This window comes from Boleophthalmus pectinirostris, unplaced genomic scaffold (genome assembly GCF_026225935.1).
Source record: "Boleophthalmus pectinirostris isolate CB_2022bp ecotype Guang Dong unplaced genomic scaffold, ASM2622593v1 HiC_scaffold_2, whole genome shotgun sequence".
In the NCBI taxonomy this organism is placed as follows: Eukaryota; Metazoa; Chordata; class Actinopteri; order Gobiiformes; family Gobiidae; genus Boleophthalmus; species Boleophthalmus pectinirostris.
In genome coordinates this window covers 5,069,224-5,089,600 of record NW_026571152.1, presented here as the reverse complement: position 1 = coordinate 5,089,600, position 20,377 = coordinate 5,069,224, and the positions used below count along the sequence as shown (strand labels likewise).

Sequence of the window (20,377 nt, the reverse complement as noted above, 5' to 3'; positions counted from 1 at the left end):
ATCTCTTGCTATTGTTTTATTGCTACTTATTTAGAAGTTTATTTCCATTTAATTTTTAGTTTTACTCTGTGTTATTGTAATATAATGTGATGTGTGAGTTATTGTGTCCAAGTAATTTCCCTTGTGGATCAGTTAAGTCTGTCTGAGTTTGAATACACTTTTCATTGTTTTTCCCAGAAGTTTCAGCACTTAAAATCATGTATTTCAGTTCCAAATGGGAAAATAATTTCCCCTGTGGATCAATTAAGTTTGTCTAAGTTTAAGATCATGCTATCAAATTCTAGAGGTGCATTTAATAAAAAATATAAATACATCTGTCTTCAGATCAATTCTCAATCAGGCAAACCATACAAATGTAGGAGCAGGCACCCTTCTGATTTTGAACATTTATTGCTTATGGAATCTTTGCACTAAACATTTTTATTTGTACAATCATTTCCAAAACATATAAAAAGGAAAATGTAGAAAATAAAACATGATTTTATAAACAACTGATTCAACACAAATGCTGTACATAAACCATGATCATAACACTAATATTGTTAATGTTAGCCAAAGTATTATTACCTTAAAATGATGTTACAGTGTGAATATAAAAGGTAAGACTCCCCAGTGCTTCATATTTCATAGGTCCAGTGAGCACAGAAATAAAAATATACATATAAAGTATAATACAAAATTAAAAAACAAAGATATTACAAATTGTGTCACATTCATTTACACCGATTTCTGTAAAAGGGAAAGTTACATGATTTTTGTAATATTCTACAAAACAATGCATATATTCTCCCAAAATGTACAATATTCACGTGAGTAATTATACTTGGTCACTATTCACCTGTATTTGCCACCACCAGCATAATACTACAGTATTTTTGAGCTTTCTGTCATTTAGAAAAATAAAATTGTAAGTTGAAGAACCCATGTTACTCCCAATACTCAGCACTAGATGTCGCCAAATTATGTTTTCACTACTATTACTTAAACGAAATCTTAATACATATCTTTTTTTTACCAAAGCCTTTTGTTAGACGTATTTTATTGGTTCTATGTTGTAATAGTTTTAGTTTGATGCACTTTTATTCACTTTTTTTTTTTTTTACCTCTAGCACTTTTGAGATAAGTGCAATATAAATAAAATGTATTACTATTATTATTATTATTATTATTACTAAAAATGAACCAGTAAAAACTCAACGTATATTATTTGGTCAACTGTTAATTAAATTGTCAATAACTATGGCAACAGTCCACATTTTTTCATCATTCTGAAACTCATAGATGGTCAAATCAACCATTCTGGAATCAATATTAGTGTGTAAACAAAACACAAGTTTTAAAAAAGACCTAATTTGTAACATTCTTAACAGGCTGTTTATAACAAGTTCAGGAATCAAATTTTTAGTTATATTGACTTCAGCTTTGAAATGGGAATTGTCACGACTCAACAAATGTTCTGTTTACTTTTTGTCACCTCAACTGTCATTGCAAACAGCAGCTTTACTTTCCTTACAATTACACCAAAGAAATCAGAATTTCAAATCTGATGTTCCTCAGGGCGTAGCTTATTACCACCATAGACTGTATAAAGAAGTGGAATAAGGGAGTGTGACGTCGCCCGGAGCAGTTATGGAGTGAATTTGGAGCTCCATATTAGGAAAAGAAATTGATTCATGAACAAAATATCCAAAAAAAGCACCAAGAAAGTGGGTTAATACAGGCATTTTAAGACCAAAATGAGGAGCCTGACAGACGGAGAGGAGTGACATTTTTTCAATACAAAATAAATTCGAGCCAATGGAGTCAGAAGTGCAGCCATGCTCACACTATGTCCATTTATATATACAGTCTATGGTTAAAATTATAATGATTTAAACACAATTGACAGTAACATCAGAAGTGCGTTTTAGGTCCAGTGAACATAGAAAGTATGTGTAATCTAAGTATAAAATGGGAAACATTCATTTACATTGACTTGTGTAAAAAGGAAACCACACACGATTTTCAAAATAAAACACAAGGCCTTAGTTCAGAGTTTTAAAGGGGCACATTCAGAGGAACAGTCATTTAGGCTTCATTTACAATAATACTGTGATTCCCAAACTGTGGAACACAATCTGGATCCAACAGTAATGGTATTGGGGAACAGTTGTTGACATTTTTTTATTTTTGTTTTGTTGTATAAATTATGGACTATTTTAAACCTTTTTAGTCAAGTTTAAATTAAGATGTGAATAGTGGTTGTGTGTCTTTTCTATTCCCATGTGGCCTTATATCTGTGTAATCCCTCAGTGGTCCAGGTAGGTTCCATAGTTGTATGTCCACTAATTGGGACTAAACCTAAAACTAACTCTGGATTTGATGAAACTAAAGCAGGACTAAACTGTGACCAGATGCGTTTTGTTTTGAGCCCAGTTTAGTCCTGATGTAGACTTGTTGTTCAGTTTCAGTCTTGGTTTAGTCCAGGTTTAGTTCTGAGTTTAGTCTCAGTTTTGAAGTCGTGCTCATGCAAGTGTGAAATGAAAAACCTCCCACTCAAGACTTCATTTTGATCTGATCTAGTCACTTGTCCTGGTTTAATCCTGGCTTTGTAGTAAACCTGTTTAGGCAGTGATGGAGTGGGGATTTTTTAAGTGGGGGTACGCCATTCTTGACGTCATCGATGTGATGAATCCTGCCCAGCCAGGACTAAACCAGGACTAAAACAGGACTAAGCCAGGACTAAACCAGGTCTAAACCAAAACTAAACCAGAACTGAAGCAGGACTGAACCAGGAGGACTAAACCAGGACTAAAACAGGACTAAACCAGGTCTAAATGAGAACTAAACCAGGACTGAACCAGGACCGAACGAGAAGGACTAAACCAGGGCTAAAACAGACTAAAACAGGTCTAAACCAGGTCTAACCCAGAACTAAACCAGAACTGAAGCAGGACTGAACCAGGAGGACTAAAACAGGACTAAACCAGGTCTAAACCAGAACTGAACCAGGACTGAATGAGGAGGACTAAACCAGGACTAAACCAGGTCTAAACCAGAACTAAACCAGGATTGAACCAGGAGGACTAAACCAGGACTAAAACAGAACTAAACCAGGACTAAACCAGAAATGAACCAGGAGGACTAAAACAGGACTAAATCAGGACTAAACCAGGTCCAAACCAGGTCTAAACCAGGTCTAAACTAAAACTGAATCAGGACTAAACCAGGATGTGCCACGCTCAGTAGACCCCTGTGTTTTGGTCTTGGTTTAGTCCTGATCTAGTCCAGGGTTTAGTTACACATTTTATTCACAGTTTGTTTCAGTGCTAGTCCAGATTCAGCAAGTTTGGGGACCACAGCCTTATATGAAACAGTTTGTATGTTACAGCTTTACAATGCTTTAAAAGAACTTCACATTAGTGTAGTTTCATGCAGCTCAGAGGCAGAATACAATCATGATATTCAGTTATTTAGTTCTATCTAACCTGAGACTCTCAAAGCTTATGTGCCTACAATACTTCAGCAAAAGCACTCTTCAGTACAGCTGTGCATCTAGAATTATATTTGTATCTAGAGTAGAAATGAGCCCCGTGTGCCACTACAATCTGAAACACTTCATGACATCATTTATTTCATTTGTGCAGATTGATGGATTAAAGTAAGAAAACTCACTTCTTAAATAATGCTTGATTTGTTATTGTTGTCACCATACTAAGATTTCAAACTCGATTTCGATACTAAGGAATAGATTCAATACTCAATGTGATTTTCAACTTTAAATAATAGTACTTTCTTTTCCAAACCTGGGCATTGTCCAGCTCCGGCCTGATTAAGATAATTTGGAATCCCAAAGTAAACATATTTTATCATTTGACCTCATGCATAGACTAAAGCTACATTGCTTTTATTTAAGAGGTGTGACATTTTTTGTAAGGCAGCCTCACTTTTTCATTGCTTATAGGCCGGGAGTCAGGTCCTCTCCTCAGGATGTTTTTTGCTACCTTTTTTGACTATTATTTATCTTGTATCTTGGGCCATCACAAGTTGTTAGGGACCAACCTCAACTCGGCCCCGTTTTGTCTCAGGGCCCAAAAACACCCTATTTAGGAAAAACTATTGGTGAAATTATATAACTGTAAATATTAAGGTACTGCAACTGCATAAATGGTCAAATAATCCTAAAACTTTACATGGTGTATGCTGACACAAGGGGGAAACTAGCAGCAGTCTGACCAGCTTGTCAGAATAACACTATTTACTGTTTTTTTTTATAAAGAAATACAATTAATATTATGCAGAACTGAGTCTTCCGCAATATTTTCTGTTTCTCATGTGGCCCCATGGAAAAAAGAATTGCCCACCCCCTGTTCTTTTCTATTCCCATGTGCTCTTATATCTGTGTAATGCCTCAGTGGTTCAGGTAGGTTCCACTTTTTTGTATCGATACTTTCTAAAATGAGTATCTAGTTTTAATACTAGTTTTAGTTTTGATTAGTATCTGATTTTCTGTATTATTAGTCATTGTCATAGAGTCATTGCTACAGTTACACTCTTTTCAACCCTTCTCATCACTGAGCTATTGACCCATTTCTGTGATTTCACTTTCAGTATCGACACTTGTTCAGACGAGTATCTAGTTTACACACTAGTTTTAGGATTGACTGCTATCTGATTACTGACTTTTTTAACAACTCTACTTGCTGTGTCAAGCAAAACAAAAGTGAAATTCTGGTTTGTCTGTAGAATATATAACTTTTTTCATCTTTTTGGTTGGAAGCATCTCAGTACTATTTTTAGAAGCTCGAGTCTACAGAAATGCATCTTTTATCAATAAATCTATTACTAAACCACTACTGTAGTCACTAGACAACTCCTTAAAATCACATTTTTGTAGCTTTGTTTTGATAAACTCCAGCTCGACGACCTGCAGACGACACTTCACTGCTTTCACACACAGTGGATCATCGTGTGGCACCATTAAACCATTAAAATATCATTTTTTTCAGCTAATAATACATTTGCTTTGTTGTACGTGTGCTTTGCCTGAAAACAACCTCCCAAAAACGTATTTACAAACTCCTGATTTGTCCATATGACTTTCCAGCAACTAAAGTGCTCTAAAGTTACTCAAACTATGGCTCAAACTTCACTGTAGAATATTGTGTTATAAAGTTTGCCTGACAAGTCCACAATGATCTCTGTACTTTTTATACACATGGATATCAGTCTGGTCCCCACTCCCTCCATGTTTGTGCAATCACATTTGTTTTGTTTTTTTCAGTTATTATTATTAGGATCCCTATTAGCTGAGCGTCATAGCCAGCTCCTCTCCCTGGATTCCTCGTGCGAAGGAACCATTCTGAACAAATCCCATTTCTCTCATCTCAGGTCATGGAAGTATAACAAGATCTGGAAGATGAATCTGTGATGGCGAAATATTGTTTTCAATGGCCTGTGCTTATTGGCTGCAAAAAAGATTTTTACTTCCACATTACTTCCTGAATACTGCCTTACACCACCAAATGTGTGATGTCAGAAACGTGCAGTTCTGACCAATCAGAGCGCCAGCTGCTAGAGCGGAGCCATAGATGTAGAACGGCAGATCTCACGTTCAGCCGCTTGGCGTGCGGTAATACCACGCCATCTTGGTACAGGGTTCCATGATCTAAAGTCACTGAACGTCATTTAACCAAAGGTTTTTCACAGTATCAGCGAGTGAAGATGCTGAACCAGGACTAAACTCAGGACTGAACCAGGACTGAACCAGGACTGAACCAGGAGGACAAAACCAGGACTGAACCAGGACTGAACCAGGAGGACAAAACCAGGACTGAACCAGGACTAAAGAAGGTCTAAACCAGGACTTAACCAGGACTGAACCAGGACTGAACCAGGAGGACTGAACCAGGACTAAAGAAGGTCTAAACCAGGACTTAACCAGGACTAAACCAGGTCTAAACAGGACTAAAAAAGAACTGAACCAGAGCTGAACCAGGACTGAACCAGGACTAAACCAGGTCTAAACCAGGACTAAATCAAGACTAAACCAGAACTGAACCCGAGCTGAACCAGGATCTAAACCGGGTCTAAACCAGGACTGAACCAGGACTAAACTAAGTCTAAACCAGGACTAAAACAGAACTGAACCAGAGCTGAACCAGGACTGAACCAGCACCAAATAGGCTAATTCTGTTTCAGTATTTCATTTAGTCGCCTCGTTGTACCTTTAGTCATTTCTTAGGTTTATATAGCATTTTATGTATTTAATTTGCATTATTATATAATTGTTACGTTATAATATTTAATGTTTAACCAAAAAAAAAGTTTAATACTAATAAGAACAATTCATATTAATTGAGCGAGGTCTTGAGTTAAGTAACTGAAAGAAAAACCTCAAGATTTACTTGTTTTTTTTTGTAATGTATTCCTTGAATGTCAAGGAATACATTTATTCAAGGAATAAAGGGGGGGGGGGGGTATCTGTACCAAGATGACGGCTTTGTTGACTCATTTGTGCCAATAGACACGGTCGTCAATGTGAGATCTCCGTTCATTATCTATGGAGTGGAGTTAATGCGGGCTCAGAGCAGGGCTAGGCTAACACAGTTAACTTTTAGGATTTGAAGTTCGTATTGTAAAAATACAGAAGAATCCTTTCAAAATCATCCCTTTGTGAAAGTTGTGGATGCCACTATTCCATCTCGTTTGCGAACAGAGGGGGAGCGTCTTATCCAGTTCTTATTATAGATTCATGCCTCATATTAACAGAGTTTAGTGCTTTTCTCGTTGACTCTGCACAAATCTGCAATGTTTGTTAGTCCTCTGTGATATTTTTTTCATTCTTTTTTCCTCATAAGCAGCCATACTTGTTTGGATGCGGGCAAATCATGCATGTCCCTGTTCGGCGAATCCACCTGTCAGTCAAGGAGATTCACAGGTGACCAGACTAACATCTTTGTAAAGTATTGTGTGTATTCAGGATCCCAGGCAATTCCAAAGTGCAAATGAGAAGCTAAATGTTGCATATCCAGTGTGAACAGACTCATGGCTGATGTTTTGTGTTTGGTGCTTTTACTGTGAGGGCAGTGGCACCAGGACGTCCACGTAGTTGGCGGGAAACAGTCCGGACCGGCTCCCGATGGATCCTTCAAACCAGTTTTCGTCGACGCGGTTTGTGAGGATGATGATGTCACCGGGGTCAAAGTTCAGCTCTTCGTTTCGCTCAGATTTAAAGGAGTACAGCGCTCTGCAGCAGGGCTGGTCCAGAGGCACGACGCTGTCAGCTGAACAGAGGAAGAGAATTAATATATGAGTGAAAATAATTAGGGCTGGGTATCATTAAGAAGTTGCCAATATGACATATACCTTGATACAAGGCCACGATATGATACATATCTCGAAACAGTGAGCTTTCGGTTCGATACGATATATTTCAAATCGATTCGATACGGGTTAATAAAAAATAATGGCTATATTGTGGCTGTGATAGTAAAAATCTTTGTTAAACCACTTCTTGTGCAAAGTTCATATGAAACACAAACATTTTAATCATCAAAACTGTGAAAATGTCAAATGTGTCGCATAAACGAGTTCACTTCCGCTAAACAAACAACAAAACTGTAGCTGTAACAAAATAATTTAGTAAATATAAACAAATATACCAAATAATACTCTTGGCGATATATCAATACAGCAGTCCCCGATATTGATACTGTATCATCACATTAAACAATATGATATATTGATATTTTTGCACACCCCTAAATATATGAATATGAAGGGACAGTGAATATATGGTAGTGTAGTATTTTTACTAGGGGTGTGGCATTAACATGTTCATTATGATTCAGTAATTACAAAGAAAATAATGCATAAAAAATATTGACGCATAATACCACAGTTTGCCAAACAACACAGAACGTTTATCAGTGCACCATGTCATGGTACGACAATTACACTGACACACACAGTTCTGACTACAACAACAGTGAAGCATGAAAATGCTCTGGGTCTACTGGACGGTACATTTCTATTAAAAAAACAACCTAATGGAAGTATTGCCAAAGGCGGTGTTTATTGCAAAATGAGTAGACAAGAGTATCATATCACAGAAGCACCTCAACCCTACAACACCATTTAATGAAAACATGTGACAGCAGCACAGAAACTACTGGAGCTGTTGGCAGGAGCAGTTCTGGTCTGAGTATAAACAAGAGGTGTCTGCCCAAACTCCAACACATGACTGGCTTCAGGAAGAAAATGAGTAATGAGTTGTCTGCTACTTTGAAATGAAATGTAATTTATTTTTTCAAGACATTTCTCCAGACTTGGAGTTTGAGTTTAAAAGTTCTGTGTGTTTTATTTGATGAAGTCATCCATTAAAATGAATCAACATAAAATAAATGTTGCTTTTGGATCAAATATTGTTATGGGATAAACTGAGATGTATTAATCACAAAGCCAATTTTTAAACAAGTCCCACCCCTAAGTTTTACTTTAACTTTCTCTCAAAACACCATACCGTCCTTAACTTTTCAATGTCAGAGGAGACACTTTTGGAAAGATTGAAAAGATTTGAACTCTGTGTCCAAAACAAAGAAAAGACCCTAACATGCTTATAATGTTTAGTGCTAACATGCTGATGTCGACTACGTAAACTTGATGTAAACTTAAAGGTTCACTGTATAACTTTTCTGGTGGACGGTACATCACCAGCTTTTCTCCATAAAGATGTTGCTGCTTTGCCAAGAGTCAGGTAGAGCTACCAGGCCAAGTTACAAGTCCGATCTGTTTTTAAAAGTCAGGATAAGAATGGACATTTAAAAACACTTGGCTTGTATTTCAACAGATGCTTGCTTGATGTTTATTGACATATTCTGCAATCCAGGCAAACTAATATAATCTCTAAGTAAACATATGTGGTGTATCCTCCACTAGAAAAGTTACACAGTGCACCTATAAGTCTTATTTCAATGATTATGACACATTTTAATGTAGAGGGAGTTTCATTCTTACCGTAACATGTGATGGGGCTGCCAGGTCTGGACGCGATCTCAATCACCTGATCTGCTCCGTACAAACAAGTGGCATATTAGAATTCATTCAAACAGAACAAGTTCAAAAGGTTTACCAAGTTTTCTATCTATAAATACTGTTATACTGTTAAAGTCTGCTTAATTTGCCTGATCTTGTAAAGAGTCCAGTGTTACCTGAGGATACGGTGGAGGTGATGGAGGGCTGCTGGTAAAACCTGAAGCTGTTCTGTGAGCGGCTCCTGGACTTTCGGGGCCGGTACCTCCTCTCTGTTTGGTTACTCGCTGAGGTCAGTCTAGAAAACAGATCATAATAGTCAGTTTTGAGCTCCCTGTAATTTTAAGTCAAAATTTGCCTGTCAAATCCATAATGATCCTTTTCTGTATTTTTTATACAGATTGGTATCAGTCAGGTCCCCACACCCTCTGTCGTGTCTGGAGCCTGGTCAAATGTGATTGTGCCATTAGATTTTGTTTTTTCAAATAAAATCACATTTCTCTCTCCTCTGATTAACAATTTAGTGCTTTGCTCATTCTGCAGAAATCTGACATGTTTAATTCCTTTTTTTCTTTTATTCTTCCGGTATGGATGGACAATGCATGTCCCTTTTTGACTAATTCACCTGTCAATCACTAACCTGGCTGGAGCCACCTAGTGCCTCCACTCAATTTCATTCCTCTCCAGCGACTAGGTCAGGAATCAGAATACTAGAGCAGTGGTGCTCAATACGTCGATCGCGATCTACCAGTCGATCGCCAAGGTCGTGTGGGTAGATCGCCGTGTCTCGTCTCGGACTCGCGTTTGGACTCGGTCTTGTCTCTCACTCAAGGTCTGACACTCAACAAGTGTGATCATATTTCATTACGGCCGCTGCTGTTGGTAATAAACTTGTAGCGGGGTGCAGGAGCGTGTGGGGCGTCTCAGTGCAGCCTGTGCGCTCATTTGAAACCCGCGGAGACTCTACGGCACATCACAAACACACACGCTCCCTATGCACGGCTCGTCTGCAACAGCGTGTGCCCTCGTGTACCAGCGTGCATCACAGGGCAGGTTCAACTTCCTAAACATCCTACCTGTCCATCTGCCTCACGTCAGCACGCCGCCCCTCGCCTTTTCACGCTCTCGCTCCTTCCTGCGTACAGCGAACACAAGCCCCTCCCACAGTGCGGCTGATTAGAAGAGCAAGACCAAACGTGAAGCAAAAACGAGTCTAAATTTGTGTTCCAGTGTTGGCACAAAGCAGGTCTACAGCATAGAGCGGATCTACAGAACAGACCTACTGCCACATTTGGCTGAAGTTTGTCTAACAAAAGTGCACAAATGCATCTGTGTTTGTCACGATGTGCGTTTGGTTTGGTAAATGTGCAGAGGCTGGTAAATATCACTGCAAAACCAGAAAAGAATGAAACTCCAGTTTGGAACTTTAAAAAACAGGTTTAAAAATCTTCCTTCACTTTTTTCACAGTTTTGTGTAAAGTCCCAGAGGAAGTTCTCTTAAAGAAGAGGTTCTCAAACTGTGGGGGAGGGTCACAGAGGGGCACAGAGTGTTTCAGTGCAGTTTGCTTGGCTTTGTATTAGGTAGATCATTATGACTTGGTCATTTTGTAAGTAGCTCGCATGCTGAAAAAGTGTGAGCACTCCTGCACTAGACGGTTCACAAAAACTCCGGATGTGCGAGTTCAGGCACCAGTCAATCAGCGAAGAGTCATACATTCTGTGTTGGCAACGATTCCCGAGCTTGAGGATTTAAAGCCAGAACAAAGAGAATGTTTGGTGAATTTTATCAAGAGGAAAGACGTTATCACCCTTTTTCCTACGGGATTTGGGAAAAGCTTAATATACCAGTGCATTACATACATCATGACCAAATAGCAGTGATTGGTTAAATGATAAAAAGTACCCATCTCCTGTCGAGCAAATGAATCCTGATGTTGCAAGGTCAGACTGTTTCTATGAAGTGAAACCAGCTGATGAATCAGGCTAGTTAATCACGCCTAAAACTGAGAGATTCACCAGTGACCAGACTCAAGTGCATTCTGTCTTGTATTGCATAATCACTTTAGTTTTACACTCCTACACATCTCCAAAATGTCTATGGACAATGAATACAACCCCAAAGTTGGTCCTATGTTTTATGACTTGTGGTCATTTGCCCAAAGATGCATCCAGGGGGATACCAGTGTGCTTAATGAACACATCAAGAGAATGTTATGTAAAATATGATATGTTATATATTTTACAATCTTTCTTTTGCTTTGATTTGGTTCCTAATATATGAGTTTACAGCTGACTCACCTGGACTGGAGGTTTGACTGGAGGTCCTGCAGAATGTGTTGTGAGTTTCTGTGAAAGTCCAACAGAGACGTGACCAGAGCTGACAGGTTATTCAAGTGATCCACCTGCAGCCGTCGACAGAGAGACACACACAGGAGAGGAGTCAGGAACATAACAAACTAATAGAGCCATATAGATTTGTTTTGTTGGCTCAGTGCAGGAGCTAGAGGAGCAACAGAAACACCTGGTGACATGGTTTTTTTTGTAACTGTTGTATTTGGAAGATAAAGTACAATGAAGTTAAAAATACATTTCAGTCATTAACAATTCATCTTTTTTGTCTTTGCTCCTAGTTTGCTCCTTTTTTTGCAGAATTGTCCATATCAAACCTGCACATGTGGACATCAGATGCAATTGCTCATGTTTCATTTCATTTCAATCATCTTAAAGCACCAGAAATCAGCTCATGATCATCACATATATTTAGTGTATAAAGAAGCAGTTTGTACTCAGATTATAGTGTGACAAAAATCACTATTATCGCTGAATAAACTCATGTTGACGTCCACTCACGTCGTTCTGCAGCAGCAGGAACATGCTCCTCTCTGCGAGCTCTTTAGACGACTGGAACTTGTCCCAGGCTGTGTGCAGTTTCTCTGAGGAGCTCTTCCCCCTCCTCCTCCTCCTGTAGTCAAAGTCCAACCGTCGGCCGTTCACTTTCTTCAACTGGTACTGAGGAAACAAGGACACACCACATTCAACACTGCAAATATAACTTAGCTTTTTTAGATTATTTTTATTCAATTACATCAAAAACTAAATAAAAATAGCTTTCAGTATTGACTTCTGGATAATACAAAGTTTTAATTATTGACATTTATATAGAAAAAGATTTCTTCCGTCAAAGAACACATGCTTTTACTGACAGAGGATTGGCTGTAGACGCCTCAATTAAAAAGAGCCCAGCTGATCACTGACCATGAGAAATGACTGAAGCTCAGTGTTGATCAGTTGCTCCGTTCTACTTCTAATACATGTAATGTACAAAGAATAAAAGTTTTCCAGTGCTTGACTCCAGGAGGGATGTCACAATATCAGATTTGTGTGTGTGTGTGTGTGTGTGTATTGTAAGGGAGCATAAAGGCAGAAAGGCAAAACAACAGTGAAATGCTTCATTCACATGATCCAACACATGAACTTCTAACATCTGACTGTTATGTATTAGTGTGACATAATAAATATTTTTTAAGTGTACATTGAACTCAAAGTACTTATTTTTGCCTCAAAAATGTCACATTTATTGACATCCCAAGACTCAAGTTAGCATCACATGTCAAAGAGGATGTAGTTCATAAGGAAATGAGAGTGTGCATTATGCTTACACGCAGAGCTCCAGACTCCAGACAGTTTGAGATGAGTGCACCAGTGTGACTGACATTTTCATTTGGCTGCACCAGAACATGAATTGGGCGTGCTAATCATTACATATTGTCCTTAAATTGCCTCACAATAAGGGCTAAATGAATAACTTGGTTACTGGGTAGGGTCGGGTATCATTGAGAAGCTGCTCAATACGATACATATCTCGATACATAGGCCACGATACAATATGTTTTTCGATATAGTGCACTTTCGATTCAATACAATTCAATATGATATATTTCAAATAGATTTGATATTGTTCAGTACAAAAAATAAAGGTTACATTATATCATTGCCATGATATTAAAAGTTTTTATTAAACCACTAATTTGTGCAAAGTTAATATGAAAAATGTCCATTTTACTCAAAACAGTGAGTATGTCTACTGTACTGCATAAACAAATGTCCTTTCTCCAAACATGCAACACAAAATAATTTTGTAAAATATACCAAAAAAACCACCCTTGATGATACATCAATACAGCAGCCCACGATATTAATACAGTATCATGAAATTAAATGATAAAATATAGCAATATTTCAATATTTTTGCACACCCCTATTATTGGGTAAAACACAAAAATTGACAAAAAATAAACTAAATTATATTTCAGCAATAATGAACTAATACCTATTTACCTAAGTTGTTCATTTTATAACCTTAAGAATTTATTTTTCCTTTAAGTTCAAACAGAGTGAGTGAGTCTTCAATAGTTGATCTTTAACCTCTTTTAAAGTCTTGTTTTATTTTCTTTTTCACATCGCGCATCAGCGGTCTCATTCAAGGAGCTAAACAGTGTGGAGGATGCTGCACTTTAAAGATCAATACTGCGTCTCATTCACAAATAGATGAAAACATTTGGATTTATGTTAAACTATTTCACCAGAGGGTGACCTCAGCAGCTCTAACTGGTTTTAATGGTTTGATCAGAGGCAGAGGTGAGGGCTTAGTAAGTATGAACACCTTTTTACTTTTAGTTGTCAGTTAATTAAGACAGTCAAAGTGTGTTCCATATTATTTCATCTGTTGTTATGAGGAGACCGGACACATGAGACGAAGGGATGTGTTCAACGAGGGCTGGACAGTGAATCAAATTTGTCTTACCTTGATCCCTTTAATCTCAGTGTTGTGGAGATGCTGCAGAGGGTCTATAAAAGTACATTTGACGTTTGTGTCCAGATCCTCTTTGGCTTTTCCAATCTGCTGTAAAGCTTCACCCACACCAGTCAAAGCTCCACCTGGAAAATCAAAGTAATCAAAAAATAATCAATCAGAAAACATAAGAAAAACAGAGGTGTGTGATACTGACCAAATTTTGATAACAATATTCAGATGATGATGACACTTTGAAGCTGATGTCATTAATATTCTCTGGGAGTGTGAAGCTAACTGGAAGCACTACTCTGTTAGAACCTCTGCTTCTCAAGTTAGAGTTTTATCTGAATTTTGCACAATCTGACCAGACCTGCGTGAAGTTGCCCCCCCATCAAACGCAAACCTACACGAAAACTATGTCAATCATTTGTGCTACAAAAAGTTTTGTTTGTGCTGCTTTAGTTTTAGAGATAGAAAAGATTCTTTTATAGGTCAAATTGTGGTCAGCCAGCCCCCAGGAAGCTTCAAAATGCTCTAAAACAGGACAAACTGGTGCCATTCGTTCGTGTTTCGTTTGTGCTGCAAAAAGTTTGGTTTGTACAATTCTGGTTCTTAAGATATTAGCGGTTTTATTTTTGGCCGATGACATCATCCAGCCCCTCAAAATGTTAAATAACCTCAAAATAGCAGAAAATTATATGAAACGTTTCTATTTCGTTTGTGCTGTTTTGTGCTGTGACATTTTTCATTTGAGCGAGCAGATTTCTAAACTAAAATTATTATTTTTGTGTAAATTATATGATGTAATTTACGCTCAGCTGACGGCGGAAAACTCGACAAAACTAGTGAAGAGAAATGATCTCAGACAGTGTAAAAGTCTGTATTATTATATCAAATATGAATCAAAAAAGCAAGTTACTAAAGACTGATACAGACTTTTCCACAGCCTCAGATTGTTTCTCTTCATTAGTTTTGAGGAGTTTTGCTAAAGCCGCTGCAGCTGAGCAGAAATGATGTATATGACATTAATAATTTTAGCAATATACTTGAACAAATGAAAATTTTTACAGCACAAAACAGCACAAACAAAATACAAACATTTTGTATAATTTTCTGCTGTTTTGAGGCTGTTTAACATTTTGAGGGGCTGGATGACGTCATCAGCCCGAAATAAAACTGTTAATATCTTAAGAACCATAATCACACAAACCAAACTTTTTGCAACACAAAACAGCACAAATGAAGCAGTAACAACTGACATCATTTCGGGCATCATTTAGAGTATTTTGAAGCTTCCTGGGGGCTGGCTGACCCCAATTTGTCCTATAAAAAAATCTTTATATCTCCAAAACTAAAGCAGCACAAATGAAACTTTTTGCAGAATAAAACAGCACAAACGAAGTACAAACAATAGACATAGTTTTTGTGTAGGTTTGCGTTTGATGGGGGGCAACTTCACGCAGGTTCTGACCAGATGAACACTTGTATTGATCACAGGCTCCTGAAAATGTTTTTGAATCCATTTTGTGTTTGTTCTTAACTTTTCAGACTGTCTTAAAACTTTTCTGTGTACATTGTATCTCCATGATAACTGAACATTGCTGCCAGTAGAGCTGCATATAGAACACCCCCAGCGTGCTGTCACTGCAAAGTATGAATCAAGTCAATCCAGCCTCCTTACTCAGAGGAGGAGACAGGATAACCACTCTGCCACAGCAACACAGGGAGGAAACACTCAAGAGAGATCAGGAGTCTAACCCACAACCTCCTTATTGAGAGGAGGAGACAGGAGAACTTTGGCGCAGTAACAGTCTGTGATATTGCTGGAGTAGGACACAGGGTCTGTTTGTGCCGGAGATCCATGTGAAGTCATTCAATAGATTTCCTTCCTCTTGCTATTTTTACATGTCACACTTAGAAGTCTTCCAGTAACCAAACAATGGAAGAGAGATGCTCCAATTGTTCCAGCTCAACTATTTGTTTTCAAAGATTAACTACTGAAATTTTATATCACATATTTGATGTCATTTAGCTCTTATTTCAAATTACAACAACTACTACTACTACTGCTACTACTACTACTACTACTACTACTGCTACTACTACTAGTACTACAACTATTACAACAATTACTAATACAACTACAACAACTGCTATGACAACTATAACTACTACAACTACTACTACTACTACTACTACTACTACTACTACTACTACTACTACAACTACTACTACTTCTATTACTACTACTACTACTAGTACGACTACTATCACTACAACTACAACAACTACTACTACTACAACAACTGCTACTACAATAACTACAAGTAGTAGAACAACTACTACTACTACTAGTACTACAACTATTACAACAATTACTAATACAACTACAACAACTGCTACGACAACTGCTACTACAACTATAACTACTACTACTACTACTACTACTGCTACTACTACTACAACTGCAACTAGAACTACTACTACTTCTATTACTACAACTACTACTACTACTAGTACTAGTACCACTACTATTACTACAACTACAACAACTATTACTACTACAACAACTGCTACTACAACAACTACAAGTAGCAGAACAACTACTACTACTAGTACTACTACAACTGCTACTAGAACTACTACTTCTACTATAACTACTACTACAACAACTACTACTACTACTGCTACTACTACTAGTACTACTATTATTACTACAACTACAGCTGCTACTACAACTACTACTACAACAACTGCTACAACTACTGCTACTACAACTACAACTACTACTATAATTACAACTACTACAACTACAGCTACAACTACTACTACCTCTAACAATAATAATAACAACTGATCTTAGAGTTAGTATCAACATAAACAGGACAAATTGGACTTTTTGTATAGATTACAGATTGCTGTATGATATTTAATTGTGTATTCAATGTTTTGTATATTTCTGGGGCTGCAGATGGAAATTAGCTCTGAGAACTGGTCAGTCTGGTACAAAGCATCCCTTCACTGTTCATCTGTACATGGCCCCTATAAAATAAAATAAACAAACTACACTATTCTGGAATAGTTATACATATATAGTTTGGGGCAACAGCTAATGAAAGTGAGTTTGAATTAACATAAGTAATTCAGAATTAATAGAAGTAATAAGAAATGTTGAACCTTTGACAGTTTTGACAAAATGTAACGCTATACACATATTTCAAACATGTGCTACTGTTGAGTGGACACAGAGTAGTTTATTATTTCTTAGTTTTATCAAAAATTACCAAATTCTGAGGCTGGTCCGAGCTCATGGCCGTAGTGCACCATGGAATCTCCCAGCATGCCCTCTGGCTGCGGGTACGACCCCTCTGATGACCCCTGTCCCCGCAACCTGGACATGGTCTTCAGGACACTCAGTCTGGCTCTGTGCGCTGGGACAGGAGCGGAAAACAATGATACAAAACAAATACAAAACAGATGTGAGCTGTGAAATTATAAGCCTAGACTTTTTCTTCTTGTTTTTAATAGCGATACATTTGAATTAAGCTTATTATTATCTAGTTGTTTTTACCTGGGTTTGGTTGGAGGAAGTCTGTGGTTTTTGACAGGAGCTCATGAAGCATGTGGTGAATAACAGCAACATTCTAATGAGAGAAGGCAAATCCAACAGAACTGTGTTACATGCTAAAGTAAAGGTTTAAGCATCAGACAAACGTGAAAAATTCATGCATAAAACTAAGCAAAGACTTCAAAAAGTTCAGTGTTGACTTAAGAAAATATGTTTTAACAACACAGAAGTGCCAACATTAAGTGCCAACTAAATTAAACCTGAGTAAGGGCACAGGGAGGGAGCAGGGTGGGTGGGTCATAGTACTTTTTATCACTATTTGTATATAGTTTACATGGTTTTATGCTATGCGTGTATTCTGTGTTTTGCATGGCTCAGAGACTACAGATGGAAATTAGTTCCATGAGCTACAGTCTGGTACAAAGCATCTCTTCAATGTTTATTTGATTAATGCTCCTACACATGGTCCCTGTCAAATAAAAATGAAATAAACTAAATGACCTCAAAACTGTGCAGAAATATCACTTTATGTCCTTTTTTGGCCTTATTTACAACAGACATTCCAATTATACATGCCTTCAAAACAACATTGACAATATTATCTATGTTTTAATAATCCTACCATGTCAACTCTAAACCTGGTTCTAGGTTGGTTAAACTCTTTATATTTAGTACAATTTAAAAGTGGGATGATATGGTTCACAAAGTTAAATTCAAAGCTTTCCAATGAGTTTTTTCAGGCACTGACACTTGTACTTAGAAATGTAAAAGTTAGAAAAATGTTTCTGCTGTGGTTTCTGTTTTGTTTACCCTTTTCATCTGCAGGAAGTCTTGGTCCAGCTTGGTTCCCTCAGCTCCCATCAGCCGCTCATTCAGCATCTGCAAACATTCGAGTGGACAAAAAGATCAGAGCCACTAGCCTCTGAGAAGCTCACAGGGCTGAACAAAGAACTTTAAAGATCAATTTGTAATTTGTCTAACTCTATCAATTGAGATTTGATTTTAAATTGTTTACGAATGATGAAATTAAATTAATACTTTCTGTAAAACCAGCAAATGATTTTAAATATTTGTATCTTTAAGAGACCATCTAATGTGTTTAAAATTGTGTCATTTTAGTACTGGATATCATACAGAGCTAATGTTAATAATTAGTTAGTAATTCAATATCTAGGAATGAAACTGCATTTTTTTATTGTTGTGTAACTTCCTAGGAACTACAGATGGAGACTGAAAGACTGAAATATGAGCTGCTAAACTAATACAAGAATCACATACATTTCTGAACTAAACTACAGTGTTTGCAGTTTTTATAAATAATAATATGACCCAAATTAGGCAGGTAATTTTGTTCTTCGCAGAGGAGCTAGTAAGACAAGACAGACTACTTGCATAAACACTACACAAACACTGCATGTCTGTACTGTACCGTGCACTGGAGACACTTTAAGGTCACATTCTTTAAGTAGGTGACTCAAACTCAAACAGTCTTGCCCAATAAGGAGGTGCAAACGGGAGCAAGAACAAACTTTTGTTTCGTTATTCTATAAAACAGCTGTTGGTCTGCAATTGCACTGTACAAATATTTGATGCTTTCAAAGTGTAATCCATTGACTCTACTTCTGTTCTATTGAATTTCATATAAGGTTTTATAAACAAGCCTGACCAGGTGCTGCTAAATACTACTATTGTTTACTACTATGCTATTATTACTAGTATTAATTAGTATTACTTAAGGCCAGATTGCCAATTGTTAAATTATTAGATTGAAACAAAATTAAAACATTTTCAAAAACTCATACTTTGTTTATTTTTTTTATCTCTTTGTAATCTGGCCAGAGAGCAACATTCATTAGATATGATCACATAACTACATTGTTTCTTTAGCTAAGACTAATGCACAGAAGGGTAATTCCTAACTAAAAATAGTTTGAGAATTTGTTTCAATTTCGATTTGAATTTATATTATTGCAAAACTGGACTTTAACATGTTTAAACATAATAATAATCAACCAAACAACAAAGTAAAAAGTTAAAAATGTCATTGATAGCACTAAACTTTAATTCTGTTCTTTTTTCTGTTTTAGATTTTTTTTAAAGAAGAAGAAGAAGGGAAGAATAGAAATCAGTAGGTATTTAAGTGCTGTAAGTGTTTGGCCAAAAACCAGGCCATGTGGCGCAGTCTGACCATGAAGAAAGAGGAAATAGCCCATAAAATCTTAGATAGCAAAGAGCAAACACAACAGTGAAAATGTGCAGGTCTGTAGCTTGTACCTGGCTCGCTTTGTGGAACTGCTTCTTCATCCCGGACACCGACATGATTTCTATCTGGAGAAGGGACGCGGTCAGGCGGGCAGATGAGGAGCAGTACCCGGGGACAGATCGCTTCCATTCGGCGCGGGACAAAGCTACGATCCGCACACTAACACCTCCCCTGGACTATGGACAGAAAAACACCCAGCAGCTCATAATAAATCACTATACAGCCTTCGGATTATCCTTATCGGACCAATGCCAACAGGGGAAATAATAAACAACACAGCTGCAGCGCAATGAAAACCACTAGCATGAATAGATTTGCATGTTTTAGCGTGCAAAACTACCGTAAATTGACGTTACTGCAGTCAAATTGTCCAAAATTCCTAAATAAAACGCGCAAATCTCAGATCTCGCCTCCTTCCCACCCAAACATGAGCGCATGTAATCCAAACAGCCCAAAACAGGACACGCGGGTTGCCAGATTAGAGAAGCGGTTTTCAGTATGTGTCAAGTGTCTGGGTCTGAAGTAATGTAAACAAGGCCTTGGATTTGAGTTACTATCAGCAGCACACGATATAAAATCACACTCGAGGCTGCTTAAAAGTGAAGTGGCGCCTGTGGCAATGCTATTTCAATTTGTTGGCCTTCAGTTTTTATTTTATGTCACCGTCAAAAACTGGATCTTGGACATCTATAGACAGTAGATTGATGTTTAAACGACAAGCAGATTACAATATTGTAAC

General features: G+C 37.5%; 1 protein-coding gene across 1 annotated transcript; it reads right to left on the bottom strand.

The window, feature by feature from the left end:
• Window positions 1-382: 382 nt before the first annotated feature.
• sh3gl3b (SH3-domain GRB2-like 3b) lies at window positions 383-20,070 on the bottom strand. The gene is made up of 10 exons (XM_020928790.2): window positions 19,650-20,070; window positions 18,186-18,254; window positions 17,379-17,451; window positions 17,092-17,238; window positions 13,817-13,950; window positions 11,863-12,021; window positions 11,311-11,414; window positions 9,192-9,310; window positions 8,998-9,048; window positions 383-7,265 (listed from the first exon to the last, which is right to left on the bottom strand). Exons 1-10 carry the CDS (start codon window positions 19,692-19,694, stop codon window positions 7,054-7,056), a joined length of 1,113 nt encoding a protein of 370 aa, XP_020784449.1. The 5' UTR covers window positions 19,695-20,070; the 3' UTR covers window positions 383-7,053.
• Between the last annotated feature and the right edge of the window lie 307 nt (window positions 20,071-20,377).

Coding starts and splice junctions, on each gene's coding strand:
- sh3gl3b (XM_020928790.2), bottom strand. CDS start 19,694: ATGTCGGTGTCCGGGATGAAGAAGCAGTTCCACAAAGCGAGCCAG. Junction 9,311..11,310: donor CAGTCAAACCTCCAGTCCAG/GTGAGTCAGCTG, acceptor TCTGTTTTCTAG/ACTGACCTCAGCGAGTAACC. Junction 7,266..8,997: donor CAGCCCCATCACATGTTACG/GTAAGAATGAAA, acceptor TCCTCTGTTCAG/CTGACAGCGTCGTGCCTCTG.